This window comes from Diceros bicornis, chromosome 7 (genome assembly GCF_020826845.1).
Source record: "Diceros bicornis minor isolate mBicDic1 chromosome 7, mDicBic1.mat.cur, whole genome shotgun sequence".
Classification (NCBI taxonomy): Eukaryota; Metazoa; Chordata; class Mammalia; order Perissodactyla; family Rhinocerotidae; genus Diceros; species Diceros bicornis.
Window position 1 is genome coordinate 28,571,709 of NC_080746.1, and position 20,517 is coordinate 28,592,225.

At 40.1% G+C, this 20,517-nt stretch overlaps 1 protein-coding gene across 1 annotated transcript in view; it reads left to right on the forward strand.

Moving 5' to 3' along the window:
* The first annotated feature begins 779 nt into the window (after window positions 1-779).
* GUCY1A2 (guanylate cyclase 1 soluble subunit alpha 2) overlaps window positions 780-20,517 on the forward strand; it is a 274,966-nt gene continuing 255,228 nt past the window's right edge. The window contains exon 1 of the mRNA XM_058545304.1: window positions 780-1,369. Coding sequence (XP_058401287.1) covers window positions 1,079-1,369 — 291 coding nt within the window. The 5' untranslated portion in view covers window positions 780-1,078. The remainder of the gene's footprint in view (window positions 1,370-20,517) is intronic.

The following is a 20,517-nucleotide window of genomic DNA, read 5'->3' on the forward strand; positions in this document are numbered from 1 at the left end:
GGAGCCCACGCGGCCTCGACCCCGAGGCGGAGAACATTCGTCCCCACGAGCAGCTCCAGCAGGATGGGTGCCAATATGTTGCCCCTTCCCCTCCCTTGTAAGCGTCTCCTCTGGAATGGGCGGGCTGGACCGCTCGACATTTCCCCTGCGCCTCAGAACTTACTAAATAAAGTCGGAGGAAGGCGGGCAAAGGACAAATATGGACCCTCGTCCCCCACTTCGAGCTCTCTGGCTTCCCCGAGGAGGCTCACAGGGAGGTCTTCCGCCCCTGGCCGCGCGCCCCTCTCCCTTCCAGCACCCGCCGGGGCCCGACTGCTCCCCAGCTGCCTCTCCCGCGGACGAGGGGTAGGGCGTTTGGGGTTGGGGCCTTTCGTCTGATCCGAGCTATGGAGCACTCCTCCTCCTCGGAGGGGACGGTGGGAGCGAGGAGGGCGCGTAGAGGACGGCAACGAAGTGTCCTCGTTGCTCCCGAAACGTGGCGACAGGCGAGGCAGAGACTCCCAAAGAGTATGACGGCGACACGTGATACCGGCGGAGGGAGAGCATGGGGGGGGGGCTGGGGGATAAAGGGAGAAGGAGGAGGCGGGCAGCAAGGGGAGAGAGGCGGGAGGGGAGGGGAGGGGAGGGGCGGGAGGAGACAGGGGAAGGGGGCGAGATAGGCGCGCAGGCGGCAGAAGCCTCTGCCTCCCCGAGCGCACGGGCCGCAGCCCTCCCCGCCCGGCCTCCGGCGGTCACACACTCCAGCCTCCCCGCGAGCGGGAGCGCGGCGCACGGCGATGCGCCGAGGCGGGCGCTGAGGCGGCGCCGCGCGAGCAGCAGCAGAGGCGGCGGCGGCCCCCAGCCCAGCCCGGCGCCGCCGCCGAGCCCGGGCCCCACGGTGCGGCGGCGCCCCAAGTTCCCGCCATGAGCAGCCGGCTCTGGGGGCTCCGTGGCTCCGGGGACCCCCTCCCGGCCGAGCGCGACCGCAGCGCCCCGCGGCCCCGACGCGCCTAACGCCGCCGCTCCCCGGTCCCGCCGCCGCCGCCGCCGCCCGCGTCCCCGCTGCCGCCGCCTCGGCCGCCGCAGCGCCGCCAGCAGCATGTCTCGAAGGAAGATTTCGTCCGAGTCCTTCAGCTCCCTGGGCTCCGACTACCTGGAGACCAGCCCCGAGGAGGAGGGGGAGTGCCCCCTGTCTAGGCTCTGCTGGAACGGCAGCCGGAGCCCGCCCGGGCCGCCGGAGCCCCGCGCGGCCGCCGCCGCCGCCCCGGCCCCGGCTGTCTCCGCCGCCGCCGCCGCCGCCGCCACGGCCGGGGCCAGGAGGGCGCAGCGCCGGAGGCGGGTCAACCTGGACTCGTTGGGCGAGAGCATCAGCCGCCTGACGGCACCCTCGGTGAGCGGGGGCGGAGGAGGGCCCGCGCTCGGGAGAGAGCTGGGCATCGGGAAAGTTGGCGCCGGGCGAGGCGGGGCGCGCGCGCGGAGCCCGACCGCTGGGGGGCAGCCCGGCCTCGCCCCGCCCGGCTTGGGGTTCCCGGGGCGCCGGGCGCTTGAGACCCGGACCCCGGGGGCTCTGGCGGAAGGGGGCATTAGAGCACGGGTAAGGAGTCAGACTTCACTCTTCCGGGATCTCCTGCTTCGGGGGCCTGTCTGCCCACCTCCGGCCTTGCTCCCTCCCTCGTCGCGGTCACCCTGACGCCCCAGTGCTCCTTCACACCCACCTGTTTTCTTTCCCCCAAACTTTCCCAGGCGCTGTGTTCTGCAATTCCCATTTCCGTGTCTTTCATCTCTGTTCTCTAGCATCCCAAAGGAGCCCCTACCCCTTCCAGGAAACTCTTCCTCTTTTTTCCCACACTCTCTTGGTCTTAGCGTGACCTTCTCTGACATCTTTGAATTCCACAGGCTATCTGCATTCTATGTTGCATCTCTTTTCTCAAATCTTAAGGAACTGGCTGTCAGATACTTTTTTGAGTTGCCTTCTGATGAAGAAACCTCTAACCTCTTATTTCCTCCCCGCCTCATGGCCTTTTTTTTATTCGCTGGGTATTTATTGGCTCAACCTTCTTCTCTGGGTAGACTTGGTGTCTGGTTTTCTAAATCTCTCTGGTATTTCTTGCACCCGTACCTCATCCTTCACTCGCTTTTCCCTGGATTCTTCAGTGCTTTCTCCCTCATTTTTTCGTTCCTTCCTTATATGAGGACCTTCAGAAATATCTGTTGAATGAATAAATGCCTTCCTGGTCCTCTCTAAACTTGTGCTTTTTCAGGGATGTCTGTATCAGCAGTTCCAGGTGTCCGCCTGGTTCTGGGTATCTTTCCAGAGCACTTCTGCCTCACTCCTGCTCAGGTACTTCAGCTACCCTTGACTTTCACCGTTTGCAGGAATGCCAGAGCTTGTCCCAGTCTTTCTCTAACTGGAAGAGGTCTGTTCTGAAGGAATCTACTCCACTGGGCAGAAGGAGAAGGAGAGTCAGTGTCAAACCTCCATCCACCTTTTATTCTCACCTTGATCTTGGGTACAAGGATGTCAATTCCTGACAGCACTTTTCCCTACCCACCCCTGGGACTTTTATTTCTTTAAAATTTCCAAAATGAATTTGAACATTGGTCTTGTTTGACTATTCTTGAGTCTCCCTTTTGAAAGTACTCTTGCAGTTGATAGCAGGAGGGGCCTGAGAAGGAGCGGGATCCTGAGTGACTGGGTACTGGTACCAGGCGGTCTTACAAATATCCTTGTGGCCATTGCATTAATAAAGAATGACCTTCTCTTTTATCAATGAAACTACTCTTCGGTCATCTTCCTCTTCTTGTGTATTTTCCCTTTAATTTACCTTTCTGCCACTTTTCCGTTGATAACCTAGAAACAAAACTCAGAATGAGTTGGCTACTGTTTGCTGTTCTTTACTACAAATATTTCCCAGGAAGCATAATCTTAGGAACTGTTTGATGTTGCAAATTGTTGAACATAAACCTTTATAAAAGGAGTCCAGTAATCCTGTGCATTTATAGTTTTGTGTCAGTATCTAAAGCAACATTTGTGTAATATACTAATTCTTCAGTACAACAGATTCATATCTGATACAATGATTTTACTAAAGATAATAATTAGTTTTTGGAGGAATTGTTTTTATAATCCTGGAGCTTTCTTTTTGCCTAAGAATCAGAGTTTGCAAATTTCTAAAAAGTAATAGCATTGACTCTGGTAATGCCAATTTAACCTTAGACTATTCTCAACATCTTATGTGAGGGGTAGATAAAATAAACTGAACTCAAGTCTTTACTACCAGAATAAAAGGGAGGGAAAAGTCTCTGATTTTTACCTTTATAACCCAAACTTGAATGACTCTTGCTTTTTGCTGGATAAAAAGCATGTACCCAGATAATGGTTTTCAAGATAAGAAATTTGAAAATAATTGCGATGATCAAATATATGCAACAGTTATATGTACTTCCATGCTGCAATTCTTTTCTACTTTAGAAAGGTCTTTCAGCTGGAATGCTGAGAATATACAGGGTGAATATAGTGTAAAAATTTTCAACGTCCTAAGGCACCTATAAACAAATTCTCATTGGCTAACCATATCACCAATAGACTTGGTAACACAAAGAAAACAGATTATATTTCAAAGCAGTGACTTATTTCTGTGGTCTCCACCCCCATTTTCTTTTATTTGACAATCTAGAACACTTCTTCAAAAAGTTCGAGTAGTTTCATTCTCCTATGTTGTCATTATTCTAAACTTCTTGGAACACTTGGGGACATGAATTATGTCATGTCTATTCTCTGTCACTAGAGCCAAATAACTTTTTAAAAAAAATAAATTTCTCAAAATAGCCATTACCGGAGCATTCTTAGATGGGAATTTCTAGTTGTTGACTCTTGTGAACCTTCTTGCATTCGTCACAGTGTATTTAAGGAGAAACTGTACTTGCAATGGAAGCTGCTGTCTTCTTAGTGGTCTCATGGAATGTTGTCGCAATCACTGGAGATTTGTTCTTTATTCAGAATAATTTGCAAGTAGGAAAATGGAAATGAATTTAATAAATACTAGGATATTGCCAAGTAATTACACTAGTTATTTGATGAATGGGATATTCAAAGTCAGGTTTTTGATATTTTAATAGCCATTTTTAGATGCATTGATGTTGGCTATACAGATTATATACAATTTTAATAATAAAAGTAAATTGAATTGATGAAATTGAAAAAATTCCAGAATTCAGGAGACCTAGTTCTCATTCATTCTGCCTTGGACAACTAAATACTTGTGTATCTCTGTGCACATTACTTTAACTCTTTAGGATCCTTCTCATCTGTAAGGTATTATACTTAGGGTCCCTCCTGGTCTTGGGATTCTGCGAAGACATATATTGTATTGTCAAGCTTTCAGTAAACTCTCATAATGGCCTGTGAAAGAAAAGCAAGCACATGTCATGAGTTTTAAAACTTTGAGGAAAGAAGATTACTTTCTTAAGTAGGGGCATCCAAGTACTATTATTCCACCCAATTATTAAAAAATCTTTGAGGATCTACTATGTGGCAAGTATTGTGCAAAGCACTGGCAGTACAAATGCCAAACAAAGCAGTCCCAGTCTTTGACCTCATGAAACTTCTTTAATTATAGCCTTTGTTTTAAGGAAACTGTATTGAGGGAAAATATCTCCGATTGTCTTGGAGATGTCTAGGGGAAGTTTTATTTATTGTCCACTTTGGATAGTTTTGTTCACTGTGAATCTCTGGGGTGCAGCCATAACAGTAAAAATAATCCTAAAGACCTGGCTGAAGATGAAAAAATCACTTATTACGTTATTTATTTTGAAATAATTTGCTTGGGAGCACATATGGAGAAACAGCTGGGGATTTTACATCAAGGGTGAATTTAGTAATGCATTTATTTCTATTTTACCCTTATAAATGAGAGTTGGGTAGAATCCTATCATTTTGATGTCGGTTTTGGGTTGGTTAATGTCAGCCCTTCAGTGAAGATATTCCAGGAGACTGACTCAAGGGCAAGGCTTCCCTAGGTTTCTTGTCAGGGAACTACTGGCTATTACAACATTGCAGATGGCTTTGAAGGCTTCAGAAGCTATAGAGAGGAGAACAGCAGGAAGAAAAGTAACAGAACTGGAAGGATGGCAAATAAAAGAAGGAAAGCTACTGATGTAGGGAATAGTCCAAGAAACTGAGAGGACAGGGAGGAAAGAAAATGGGAGGGAAGCCTGGATTCAAGTAGCGAAAAAGCAAAAATTCTTTCAGTATTTTTGGAAAAGAAGTTATATTGATACGTACCTAGGAAAAAGTGAAAGGACATAAAAAAATATGTTTAACCTTTCTTGATATTAAATAAAATAAACTCTCTGATGTGTGTAAACCCTTAAGAAAAACCTCCGAAAGTATGAGTGTAACTAACATGTAAATGATGAAAAATATATAAAATATATTTGTGAGGTAGGATATTTGATGTTTATGAAGTTTTTAAAATTTGGGGCTCAATTTGGCTAATAAAGTTTTAAGCCACAGATTCATTAAAATTAGAAAATTAGACAAAATATATTTTATAATGTTTTCACATTTGTAGAAATTAGATATTATACTCTGAAATCAGAATTTAATGGCCATCTATTGCTTTTCTCTACCTCACCCCTAATCATTGAGAAACAACAGAGCAGAGTAGTAAGAACAAGAATTTGGAGTTTGACGGACGTAAACTAGAAGAACTCCCTGCTGAGCCCCTTACTAAGGGTGTGACCCTGGGAAAGCAAACTCTACCTTCTCAGAGCCTTAGTTTCCTATTTTGTGAAGTAGGTATAATGACTACCATATAGATTTGTTGTGAAAGAGGAGTGATATTCTTTGTAAAACTCCTTGAACTCAGTTAATGATAGTTTCAGGCTGAGATTCATTAATTTCAACCAAATTTGAATGCCTCCAAATGATCTAAAATTTTTCTTTTTTTCCTCAATAATTTACTTGCTATTAGCCTTATAGAAAGAGTTCGTAGGTTAACTGATGTCATGTGCCTAAAAAAAAAAGTGATAAGAAGGAGTTTATTTTGTTGGCATTGCCCAGCCAATCTATTAAAAAAATTAAAACTGGATTCCCTTTCTGGCTCCCTGGCTATGGCTCGTGTGTACACAAGCATATTAATCACTGCGGATTCAAACATTTCTATCAAACTACTGAATGCTATGTGGCAGTATGGAGACCACTTTTATAAATTCTATAAAAATACAAGGACATATACATTTGGTAGAATGTGGGTATTTCACAATAAATTACTTTTAAATGAGCAAAAAAAGTTAGATAGGTGAAAGAGAAACTGCTTATGTCATTTGCCTGAGAATTTCAAGTGTTCCCCATCCATTGCATTCAAACTAATTTGTCCATGTGTTCAAAGGTTTAGTCTGTGAGATGCAACAATTACCCAGCTAATAGTATTTATGGTTAGTGTACAACCCTCTATTCTTGTTTGTCTACAGCTCAATTGTTAGGCCTTCATTTTAAAGATGAGTTTTGACAATGGGAAATGACATAAATGCTTATTAGTTTGTAGGTAGAGTTGAGAAGTAATTATATATTCCCTTTTAGTATATAATTTATCACCTTGAAGGACTCTGAGATGTGTGGGAAGAGTACTTGAGTGCTATTATGTTTTTTTCCCACTACATCATTATTGATGTTTTCATTCACCTTTGTTTTGTTGCCTCTATCACATGGAGCTGAAGGTAAAATAAAAAAATACATATTTTATTGAATATGATAGAAAAATAAATGCATTATCTCTAGATATATACATTGTTCACCATGAGTTCACAAGAAGATATAATTATCCCTTTTGGAATTTCATACACATCTAGGGAGAAAAAAAGTTAGGTGGCATAAGCATAGAGAACATTTGCAAGGGCTATCTGGTGACTGGGTTTTCTTTGCAGGCCCTTGTTTGATGCATGAACCAGTGATATAGCTCAAAATTCAAAGTTCCTCTGTTTAAATTCTGACTCTACCCTCAATACTCTTATATTTATCTCGTATTTAGCATAATACCTGGTACCTAATGGATGTTCAATAAAATGCTCAGAATAAATGAATGGATGTTCTTGTTTAATTGTCCAATTACATTATTTCTTTTGTGTTTGATGTTTTTTGTATTATATTTGGTTCTGTCAAACAAAATACTTAAATTTTGTACCCAGCCTACGAGAGATACTTTCAAGTGTGCAAAGCTGTTTGGATTTTGCTTACACCTGCCATTTAAAGCAAAACTTCAGAATGAAGTTGTGTTAAAAGAGAGCAGATGGAATAGTATCCTCCTCCTGGAACTCGTTAAGTGGCCCATTTATATTTTAAGAAGTTAGGTAAATGTGACGACTCTCCTCCAGTCTCCAGTATAAGTCTGCTTGTATTTTCTGTATAATTCTCTTTCAAATGAGAGAGAAATGTTTGTCAGCAAGTGGGCTACTGTTGCCAAAAATGCACTGCTAGGAGACGGAATGACATAATCTTGCTCCTCAAATATCACTTCAGGACAGGATCTGAAGACCTAGAATTATGTGCTGTAAACTCAGAGCACCTCATAAAATTGAAAATTCCAGTCTACAGTGATTCAGGAAGTAGGGGAGCTGGAAATATCTCTGACGCCTGGAGATTTGTTGGGGCTGTTGTGGGGAATTGAGAAAGTGAGCAGTCTTATAAATAGAACAGTGAGAAATCACTTCCTGTACAGCCTTTTTTGAGGCTTATTAAATAGTTCTTCATTTAAGCTAGTGGTTATCAAATGTCAGTGGACATAAGAAATACCTGGAGAAAATGGTTAGAATGCAGATTTCTGGGCCTCTTCCACACAAGGTTTGGTTTGATAGCTCTAAGGAGGGGCCTGGACTCTCTCTCTCTATATATATATTTTTTTTAACTTCTCACCAGCTTGAGATTTTTCTTTTCTTTTTTTTTTTTGTGAGGAAAATTGGCTCTGAGCTAACATCCATTGCCAATCCTCCTCTTTTTGCTGAGGAAGATTAGCCCTGAGCTAACATCTGTGCCCATCTTCCTCTATTTTGCATATGGGACGCTACCATAGCACGGCTTGATGAGCGGTGCATAGGTCCCTGCCTAGGATCCCAACTCTAGAACCCCGGGCTGCCAAAGCAGAGTGTGCAAACTTAACCACTACGCCACTGGGCCGGCCCCCCTGGACCCTATGTTTTAAACAGAACACCAGGTGATTGCTGGGCACACCAAAGTTGTGCCTAAAGGAGACTGAATTGCACACCCTCAGGATCGTTGATCTGGGCTCAGTGAGCTCTGCAGGCTGATTTTGTGGAAAGAGTGATCCTGGAAGTGGCTCCTTTGGGATGACTATATCCCAGGCCATTATTGCCCTAATAGGGACAGAATAAAGGGGGTGACTTGGAGCCACATCCTATGGTTGTATCTTTTGAGTTCAAAATAATCTTGTTGGTTGTGTGGTAGAAGGTATTTGAGGCTTCACTGTTTGTAATTTTAATTATTTGTGGATTTTCTTCCCCTTTTTCCTGAGGATGCCTTGTTAGCTCCCCTGAGTTTATGCTCAGTAGGTCACATGCCATTGCTATCAGTGTCCGGTGACTTCTTTCCTCAAAATAAAGAAACAGCTATTTAAAAATGTTGGAGATGGTAGAGGAGAAGGGAGTAGAAGGGCAGTTGTGAGGGTCAATTTTATATTACCGTCAGCATCTGTGTGTTTCAGAGTGAGATTGACATATTTCTCAAATGCCCTATCTACTGGTTCATTTTGGAACAACGACTTGCTCACATGCCAATGAGAATTTTTTAAAAGGGTGAAGGGAGAAAGAAACAGATCTGAATGCCAGAAAAAAATTTTTTTCCTAGAAAGGAAGCAATAGGAGGTTCAGATATCAGATGCATAGACCCACCCTTCAAACCCTATCAAAATATGACAAATATAATCATTGTTGCTAATGTCTACATCCTTAGCCAATTATTCTTTCTCTCATTCAGTGGCTAAGTTGGGTACGGGTCTAGTTGAACTCTCCAAATAAATGGTGATCCAACATTTGAAGAGATTTGCTTTTGCAGAGAACTCTAGAACCTATCTTTCATGAGAGGAGGCTGTCTGTGTGGAAGTCCTGATGTTACCCTGACTGCAAGTCCTTGAAGTCCACTTGACTCTTTTCCATTCACTGTACTATATTTATTAGGTGTGAGTCTGCTGTGCCCAGTGGGAGAAATAAAAATGTTCTAAAACTTGCTTCCATTCCTTGTTGCTTTATGCCTATGCTTCTTCATGCATGAACTCTCCAACTTAATATTGGGAGAGAATGGGTTTTCTGATTAGTTTTGTACACACTCAAACACAGACAGACACACTCATACACACACGCACACACACATCCATCCTGTTTTCTGTCACTGTATTTTTTTCCTTGTAGAATACTAAGTTATTGCTCACATCTCTATAATAGGATTTATTGTGTTGTAATGTGATTTTGGTTTATTCTGCCTCCTTCAGACAGAGATATATGTTTGTCCATCCCTAGTAGAATGTCTGATTTATAAAGGCACTCAATAAATGTTTATTAGGAGAATGATTAAATGAGTGAATAAATCCTTGTGTAGTTTGTGATGTATCTGGTAATGCTATGTAGGCTACAGTGATTTTGTGCTGCCATATTTTAGTTGATTATTTTAACTGTTCTGTTTGTAGCTTTTTCTCAGACACAAACAATAGTAAATATAGTTATAATATTACTTTTTAGAATGCTTTAACAAAACACTCCCATATTGGGTATTTTATTGGCACTTTACAGTTGTCTGTAGATTCGATGCCAATTTTCTGTAACCTTGGTTAGTATGATTATCTTAAAATGCCTATAGAAACAGTAACTATTTGGGGGAGCATATGTGCTGCCACTTCTAAGTGTTTTATACTATCTCTTAAAGAGAAGTGTATCTCTCTCTCTCTTTTTTTTTTTTTTTGTGAGGAAGATCAGCCCCGAGCTAACATCCATGCCAAACCTCCTCTTTTTTGCTGAGGAAGACTGGCCCTGGGCTAACATCTATGCCCATCTTCCTCCACTTTATGTGGGACACTGCCACAGCATGGCCTGACAAGCGGTGTGTCGGTGTGCACCAAGGATCCAAACCTGGGCCGCCAGCAGCGGAGCGCGCGCGCTTAACCGCTACGCCACAGGGCGGCCCCAAGAGAAGTGTATCTCTATAACATATAGAGAAGGTATCTCTACCATGCTATTTTGTTCATTATTATTTCAGTGTGTAAGAAATCCTGTGTAATCAAACATTCTGTTGAATAATATCTCTGCAAACCAGCATGTCCACATAGCTACTCTATAGTAATCATTACAGGCATAATAATGGCACTGGAGGGATAAAGTCCTTGAGAAAAGTGGTAAAGGTAGGGTATTTTTTGAGGGCCTGGCTGAAGTTGGAGATAATGAATTTGTAGCCTAAAATGAGAGGATGAGTATGACTTGGAGAAGTATAAAGTGGTGAAGGTATTCATTGTATATTAAAAGGCTTGTATGTCAGATTGAGTTTGAGGTGTTTGGGGGCAATCCATTGGAGTGGAGGGTTATGTCTTGGGAAATAATGAGAGTGGATGTCAAATGGCACAGACTGTAACATTCAAAGGCAGCTCTAGCCTTCCTGTATTGGACACAGATCTGATGTTAATCTTATTTAATATATATCTGGGTCTTATTCTTTCACTATTCAATTCATTCTCTTAGAATAGCTGATTGATTGGTCCCCCTCCCCAGCCCAAAACAGAACTGATAACTAGTAACTAGTTAGTCTTTGAGAAACTCAGTTCTAACTGCTTGAATTGGTATTTACATTATGTTTTCAAAGTTAGAACTAATCCTTGAAAAATATAAGGATATTCAGTTACCTCATTCAGTGCATTATTTATGGGTCCTAGTTGTTCCACAGTAAGGTTTCCTTGGCTCCAACTTGATACATTGCTTCTTGAGTATAAGAAAGCCTATGGGATTTAGAATAATGGGTGGCTACCAAAACATTTCCTTTTGTACTGGAGAGCACAGAAGATGTTTTCTTATCTGAAAAGATAAAAATTAGTTCTGGTGAATCAAACATTCTGACTAAGTAAACTGTCACATATGCAGTATTAATTTGTGAGTGGATGAAATTCAATAAAATACACTTAAGAGTTAAACAATTTTCATTCTGTTAATCAGTCTTTGATAACCCCAAAGACTCTCCTGTGTGTTTCAGTGCCTCAGTGTCATCATTATGAGTCTTAATTATCACTGTGCTATAGATGTGTGGACACCCTGGTAAGTGGAGTGTTTTAGATCATCAAATGCTTCACAACAGGAAACTTCCTCTGCATAGATGCCCTGAGGAGCGGGTTCTTGTGGTCTGAAAGAGTTAATATGCATACTCAGTTTCTCATACTCCACCAGGGAGTCTCTTAGGCAAAGGGAGGCTAATCAGGAGTGGATTTTAACAAAAAGTTTTTTTTTAACATTTAGAGTTCTGTGTATAATTTGGTTTATGTGCTCGTCTTTTTTTTCTTGAAAAATGTCTGTTAATGTATGTGTGTGTGCAGGCTGGGGGTAGGGGGCAGAGGCTATGACTCAAATAATTCTGCGTTCTGATTTTTGTATTAATTTGACTTTGGGAAAATAACTTTTTTATCTTCATTTCCCAACTCCGAAATCGTATATAATAATACTAATCTTTCACTCAAGGGTAAATATGTACTAATAAAATGTGACTAGTGAATTGAAGACATTGTGTTTAACAATTATTACTTCTTTGTGCTGCTACACTGATTTCTTGAGAACTAAGGCATTGCTTCAGATTCCTTTACTCTCTACATTCTGGGAAAAGAACGGGTTTTGGAGTCAGATACTAACTCCGATCGTTATCTTGTGCATTCTTGGATAAGCCTGAGACTCAGTTTCTTATCTGTAAAATGAAGGCAATACTTAATTTATAGAATTATGAGGGTTAAAAGTATAATGCATAGCACAGTATTTGGAATACAGTAAATGACCAATTAATTTTGATGCCTTTCTCCAGCTCCTTATCAGCTGTTTTACCGATCTGCATATTGTTAATCACATCTCCTGATGTCTTCAGTTACCTCCAGCCACAATCTTCGGCAAAACCCGTAGATATTTCTCTTCTTTATAGTTCTTGTTTAGCATTCTCATGCTTTTTATGGGAAATATTTTCAACATTTTTTGAGGTACAACCTTTCAGTGTTATGAAATCTCCCAGAAATTCCCTCCCAGAAATCTTAAAAACAAATGTGATCTTACCAGTCACTTGTTTTATTCATTCATTGCCTTACTCCTCACATTCTTTCATTCAGACAGCATTTATTTAGCAAATGAGCATTTACTGATTCACTCAGCATGCACTCAATATGTGTTAAACACGTGAATGAAATGGGGCATTCAGACAGAAATTTGATGTGGTCCTTTTGGGTTTAAAGAATGTAAAACCACATTTAAAAAATCACCAAATAATCTGCACGACAGCTATTTCTGCACCTTCCTCTGTCTTTTCCCCTCATCCTATCCTGACTTTTCCTTATTTGGCACAAAATGGAGGACATATGGACAAAAGAAGGATCTGTATGTAAAAAGACCAGTTAAACTGTAATGATGATGATGATGACAGTAATAATAATCATGTTGATTTGTCAAGCCCTCATCATATACTGGACACTATACTAAGTGCTCTACACATTTGATTCCATTAAATACTCACAACAGTAATGCAGGAGGGATGCCTTACCATGGGCTACAAGATATCAAGAGACTACCTCTCTGGCCTCACCTTGTGAAGTCTAGCCTACACTCATGGTTCTACAGTGCACTCCTTGACCATTCCAGGCAAGTATCATTTTGCCTCAGGACTTTTATTCTGTTATCCATGTCAGAAATGCCCCCTCGCTCCTGTTCTCCACATGATTGGCTCTTTCTTGGCTTTCAGATTTCCGCTCGGTGTCACCTCGTCAGACAGTAGCCTCCCCCACCAACCATTCTCTCTCACATCACTATTTCCATCATAGCACTCACCATCAGAAGTTATCCTTTTATTTATTTGTTTACTTATGCATTACCTGTTTTCCTCACTGGAATTTAAGCTCTGCAAGGTCAGAGACCTTGTCTGGGTTGCTCACAGTGTCTTTGCAGTGCCTAGAATAGTCTTGGCTAGAGGAAGGTTCTTAATACGTCTTTATTGACTGAATGAATGTGTCATTTTGAAAGAAGTCTTAGTACTTGGAAAAGAAAGAGAATAGTTAAAAACAAAAACCTTACAGGGTGGGAAAAGGAGAATTAATGTGTGTTAGGCAACTATTATGGATCCAGCATTTAACTGTTTTCATAATACGTATCATTGAATTTTTAAAATAATCTTATGAGAGATTCAGAGAAGTTGAGTAACTTGCCTGTAATCACAGTTAATTACCGATAGAGCTAAGATTAGAATCTTGGTCTGTTTAGCTCCAAACTCTGTATTTCTTCCACCTTGTTGTATACTTCAAGCTTCTGAGTGTGGTGGACATTGTGAAGCACTGCCTAGATGTCCCTTTAGGAATGAAGGACTTATTTCCCTAGATGCTAGGAGAGCTGGGACAGTCACCCTCAACTGTCAGTCTCCTGTGTTATTGCCTGGACTGAAGAGAGCTGCCTTGCCCAAGGTCATGCCCCTTTCCCATGACTAATCATCACGGGGATATGAAGGCTTGGCCTCCTTGCCCTAATTCACACGACTCTAAAGTTAGAATTCCATATAGGGTCAACGGAGGCATCCATTGAGACTGCATCACAGTCCAACTTCTTCTTCTCTCCAGTTTGCTTCCTTCTATACTCTTTCTTGGGTATTGATCCCAAGAGCACTCCCTACTAAGCTTTCTACATGCTAATCTTCTCAGAGACTGCTTCTCAGGGAACCCAACCTGTGATAGTGAGTTTGAGAACCATGATGCATTAATAAAAGTGCAGAAGTCAATCACTGTGAAGGTGGCATTTGGAAGAAATATAATGGTAAGCTTGGATTTGGATCTTTTGAATTTAGGTGCAAATGGTCAGCTCTGGACTGTGAGCTCTTTGAGGGCTTGGTGTTACCAGATCATTAGCCTCAGCGCAGTGCCTGTCACATTGTAGGCAGTCACTCAATAAATAGAATGTTGAAGATTTGGGATTGGAGTTTGGGTAAGAGTTCATGGAAGTAACAGCTAATATCTTGATAATTGACAAGCCCTCTGAGTGAAAGAGAGAGAGAAATAAGAACAATAGGGAATTAAGAAGCAATATGCAAAGAGTACCAGAAGGATGCTTTTTTTGTTTGTTTGTAGGAGAGAGAGGTGGCTGGAGAGCAGCTGGGAGCAAGGACAATAGTGGTTAATGTTTGTGAAATAATGATGAAAAATTTAAGGATGGTACTTTCGAACCCAGTGTGAATGAGGTTGCTGGTGGCCTTAGAAAAGTGATGTCAGTCCTACATCTGAGATAGGAACCTATTTAACAAGGTTTAAAGAGGGAATATATGATGATATCATGGGCATATATTTCTCCTTCAAGACATTTGACAATATAAGTAAAGAGAGAAAGATAGTTGGCAGGGCCTGTGAGGCCAAATCAAAATTTATTAAAGAGGTGGAGACATGTTTGAAGGTAAGAAAGTAGTCAAAAAAGTTGGAGATGGATGAGATAAATAGAATTTGGGAAAGCATAGGGTTGACCTAGAGGCATCCTTTATCTCCTTTGCCAACAGTGAGGACACTTCTTTCTCTGTACTCGAGGGGAATGCAATATGGCGTGGTAGGAGTATAGTACAAGGGCAGCTGTCAGATTTTGGTTTTATTTACACCTAATTTATTACAGTTTTGTCTCGATTTTTTCACTGTAATTCAGTGATTGGTCAGTAATTTCATATATCTAATGACCGTTAAATTTCAATTGCCATGCTATTTGCTGTTCTCTAGGCACATCTTAATTATGGTAGCTGCAGTGGCCATGGGATGTCAAATGAGGTCAGAAATGTCACTAATTGATCCTTCAGAAATTTTATGCTCAAATCATGAAATGTACATTTTTTCATTTGTTTATTCCACTGTAGATAACTTTTGGATTGTTTTATCAATCTGAAAACTTCAGATTTTCTCTTATCCTTCTGAAAATAGGACTTTATAAATTGAACCCCGTGTGGAGGGAACTGTTTTGTGATTTGTGCTTGTATTAGCTTGTTCTCTTTCCGTTTTAATAAAATCAATAACAGTTTAAATAAAATCAATAACAATAACAAAATCAAAATAGACAAAACAGAATATACAAATGCAAATAATTATGTCCTATTATTTTTATTGCTTCATTATATATTTACTATACACCCACTATCCATGCTTGACTTTATTGTGTCCTGAGCCAAAACACAAGATCTATGGAGCGGAAAATGGCTCCAGTCACCTGCAGAATTAAAAACAGAAAGTGTTGAGTTTTTCTTACATGCTCTCGTAATCTGCTACACCAATCAACTTACATTATGTACTAAGAGGAAAAAAGAAGTTTTTTCTACATGATCTAACTATATTAAAAAAAAATGAACATTACTTTTTCATTAAACAAATATTTGTTATGTCCTTTCCTGTGCCAAGTGTTTGGTATGTCTCATTTATATGGGGAAGATACTTATAATTGCCCCCTCCACAATTTTTTTTGTGATTATGTTGCAAATATTTCAGGAATAAAATTTCAGAAAGATTTTATCTTTCTTCCAACCTCTTTCTTGTACGAAGTCTTCCCAAGGGAAAGCAAGAACTTTTGGAAGAAAAATTCTCATTACCCCGATAGTAAATTTAAGGAGAACCTGTCACTGTACTAGCGAGAAGCTGGTCGTCTTAATTCAGTAAATTTCTGTAGACCTGAACAAAAGAAAAAGCTATCATGTTTAAATGCCTGTTGACCAAATTCTTGCAGTGCAGGATTACTCTGAGTCTATCTTCCATTTTCATTTCTTCCTTGTGTGATTGGTTTAATTAGTGTACGAGAGATGTCTTGATTTTTCAATGTTGTCTTACCAAATATTTGATTGTTAACTTAAGGAATTTGTTTATTTATTTGTTTTTCAGAAAGGAAAGGATGCAGAGATTCTTACAAATTGTGTTTTTGTGATAAACCCGTAAATACTATGTTTATTTTAATAGCATTTTTGAAATCTATCATCTATCTATCTATCTATCTATCTATCTATCTATCTATCTATCTATCAATCAATCATCTATATAACTCTGTGTAATTATGTATCTATGTATCTGTCTATCTATTATTGATTATATAGGGCAGAAGAGAAATGACTCTGTTATTGGATTCTGAATTAAAAAATGCCATGTAATAGAAATCTGGATTAGGCATAATTACTCTCATTGTGTCTTAAAAATTTGCCACAAATAATGAAAATGTCTTCTACCTCCTTAACAAAAGAATCTGCATCCAAAAGCATTTATTGTAAAGAGTGATAATGATGAGATGATTTGTGTTGTAATGGAATGAAGACTGAGGGAAAGAGTAAATTTTAGCTACAGACTATTATAATTCCATCTGCAGCTTCAGACAGCTATGAGGGAGTTTCTGGTGTGGTGCTGGAGAAGAGAGATTTATTGTTTCTTCCTGATATAAAGATCAATAAATACTTTGTGGATCTGACAGTGTTTGCAAGCTATATAGTCTCTCTTTTTTTTCCTCTTGTGTTAACTTATTGCTGTTATAAACACATTTCAAAGAAGATCAGTCTTTCCTTTTGTTCTGAATTAAATTCATTCTCCAAAAGTGTGTTTGCAAAGTACAAACCTAACTTTCCTGCTGAAGGAGAATGGATGGGATTCATCCACAGCTTATAAGAGGCTAACTGTGTGAATTGTGGTATATGAGCCTGCTGCCTGCTGGATCTGTAAACCTTGGGCAGTTCTCTCCTTATTCAGCTGCATTCTTGGGATGGGAGTGGGGGAAGATGAAGGAAATCAAATACTAAATTAAATTGTATATATAATTTCCCACAATCAGCCTAGCATTTTGACTATTGAGAAAAATCTAGGTCTCAAAATACCTAGTTAACACAGATATTCAATTATTTTGGTTATAGCAATGGGATATATCATCTTAATCAATGGCCTTAATGTTGACAGTAATGATAGAAATTAATAATTCCCTTGGACATGTAATTGGAAAAAGCATTTTACTACAAGTTACCCTAAGAGACATAATAATTTTTCAAAGAATACATATGAGTAAGTCATTTTTGAATATGGGTCAATAAAAATGTTACCATTGTAAAACTATAAAATATGAGTCTATAAATTTGAATCTAAAAATAAGATCAGACCTACAATTCTTGGCCATTAGATAAGGTATTCATCTGCTTTATGTGATTTATAAATCAAATCAAGATATGCCTGCCTGGAAATATCTTAAAAACCTAAAATAAAAAAGTTTCTTATTTTGCTCTTCCAGAGTAACTAATAGCAGTGAAAGCAAAGGCGTATCAAAGCAAAGCATATCAGTGTTTCTGCCTTGGCATTTTATACTAGTTTAAACTCTGATATATTATGGGTTAAGGTTGAGAAAAAATTGTAGGAACATTTACTTTTGATAGTCCCTGTTCTCAATTTCTCTCTCTCTCTCTTAATTCCTATATCAAAACGTCATGCCACAAAAATCTGCTATGAGTCTCTCCCACCAGACAAATTGGACTGTGTACATTTTAAATACCTTATCATGTTAAATTATTAATTGATAAGTACCTCCCTTGATTTTAAGTACCTTTGCAGGAGTGGAAAGTAAGTTTTTGTGGGGAAGATTGGGTTTGGATGAGATGGAGATAGCTCTCTCGGTGCTCCTAGAATCAGATGTGGTGTCTGGCCCCATAAGGCTCTAGCATACAGTGATGGCTTTGTAGAAGTGAGTATGTCTGGGCACTTCTCAGGCAGCCATCTGGAGATCTCTGTGGCTACAGTAAATTATTTAATGTTCTTGGTCTGTAAGGATAACATGGATATATTGGTAGATGAAAATATAATAATATATAGCACTTTTGATTATATGGCATTACACTTATTAATTCTGTGTCATAAACTACGTTCTGTTATTTTAAAGAACTGTGACTGCTACTTCAGTGTTCATTTTAAATAAGCCTCACAGGACTAAATGGGGCTGATGTCGTCCTTATGTTTTATAATGTTTAGAGATTACAGAGATTTTGCTACTTAAATGAATAATTTATGGATTAATGTGTATTGTGCCAATTATGGATGCTCCTGCACTGGGTTTGCCTTGGAAATTCCAGTTAAGAGCCCTTATGCAGGTGAGGAAATTAAAATATGTTTTAAAGCTGGAACATAGTGAATGATATCCAATCAGTACCCTCTTCCTAAATATTATGTCATTTAAATTCCCTGTTGTTTGGTGTGAATGTGTGTACGTGACTTGTGTGGGTCAGTGTTTGACTGATATTTGTAAAGCTGATTGGCAGAGCAAGATGTTCAAAACTCATGTAGTATTCTAGAAAGAATTTGAAAAAAAATTACACTGTGCCAGAGACAATTCCCCTCTTCTGTAGGCAGCTGTTCCCAATATTCCTTTCTTACTCACATCCTTTCACCCTCCTCTTTTCCCAGTTACTAATTTTCCATTAGGTAATGAGACAAACAAAAGGCTAAGAAATACTAACCGTTAAAAATTTGGTTCTAATGTGAGCAAGTGTCAATGTCTTTTGTTGAGGCTCTTCTAAAATGACCTTGACAACAATTCACATTATGATGGCCATTTTTGTGACTAATGGCTTATTTTGATTAGTTTTTGGTGTAAGTAGATTTGAAGAGAATCTGGAAAAACCGGGGGCTTTCACTAACTCTACTGTTTTTTAACACCTACAAACACAAGGCCTTAGTGACATCATTTTTTTTCTTCTTAATTTTCCCCACATCAGGAATGACGTGCTGAACTATACTTTCCCTATGGAGAAGCCACTAGCGATGAGTGACATCTGCTTAGAGTTTACGAAGCATGTTTTTAACACACATTATCCCACCCTGATTCAGCCAGGAAATGTATGAAGTAGGCAGGGCAAGGATTACTATTAGGCACAATTTAAGGATGAGGAAACTGAAGCTCAGAGAGAAACTGTAACTTGCCCCAAGTCAGGAAGCTAGTGACCACTTACATTTTAGTACCCGGTTCTCCTGTTGTGGGTCCTAAGCTCTTTCCACCATGACGTGTCTCTCAACAGGTCCCTGAATTGTTCCATCCTCAATATACAAGATACAATATACAATATTGTTTAGTGTATACTCCCTAGTCACCTCTCATATGTTTCCTATTTTGTGACTTGCTAACGGGTGGCTGGTAGCAATTTCCTGTTGGTTTTTTCAAACCTTACTTCCTCTCACCAATCGTTTAGTTCCTGACTGTGCTATGAGTCCACACAACATAGACCTATGTTAGAAATGAGAAAGGCTCTTTTTTCATCAGGGCTCTGCCTCTAGACTGACCTAGTTTGCCTGTCCACTGTCATGTTTGTATGCTCCAGGCTCCCATGGGTGAGGCAGCTATGAACAGAGTGACAAAAGCCACCACAACTGCCAACAGCTTAGCTTGTGCTGCAGAGTCTGGGAAGAGCAATGATGTTACTTGTAGTTCAATTTCTGAATATGATGGAAGTCAGGGTTATCAAAGAAATAGCTACATGCGTAAGGGTATGTATTTCTCTTCATAGATAGTATATAATTGTGCATACCCATACATACACAGATCTTGGTATAATTAAATAATTTATTAGAAGGGATGAGAAAGCAATCTAATAGATATTATATAATGGAGTGATACCTAGCTTAAAAATGTGCTCAGATAGAGTGAAATGAAAAAAAGTAAGGCTTTTTATGTCGTGCAGTATTAGTGTTTTTCTGCCTGCATGTTTTTCCAGAAAGTAGTGTGATTATTCTGTACCTCTAGCTTAGGAATGTAGTGTATCATAAACACTGATGACGTGGCAGTCATCACTTGCCAAATACCTGCCTAGTAAGCAGGTTTCGTATCCGTTTGGATCATCAGATTATAGTCAACACTGGATCTGACTATATTTAGACCCTTGTTGAGTTTTATCTTGCAGGAGAGGTTGAAGCGGTAGAGCTGGGCAGGGGCCACCCTGGGTAGTATTTTGATGGTTTCTGCATGTTTCAGCATCGGAGACTTTTAAATTCCAAGAACTTGTTCTTATTAGTCTCCTGAAATAATCAGACTCTCAGCCACTGACTGGCTAAACAGAATGCCCATGACACTTTGGTTGGCATCTGAATGACGGTTTACTTATTTACAGCGAGCAGTAACTGTGAAAGGAGGCTTATTACTCAAAGTCTGCATGGTCAGCGCATTTCTTACCTGTTCAGACTACGTGAAGAGCCAAGTCATAATCAGAAATTTGCTTTAATCTACTTAGAGTCAAAGCAAAATAAATTCCATGCCAAATTCTTCAGTCCGGTTTAAGGAGCTATCTGGTTG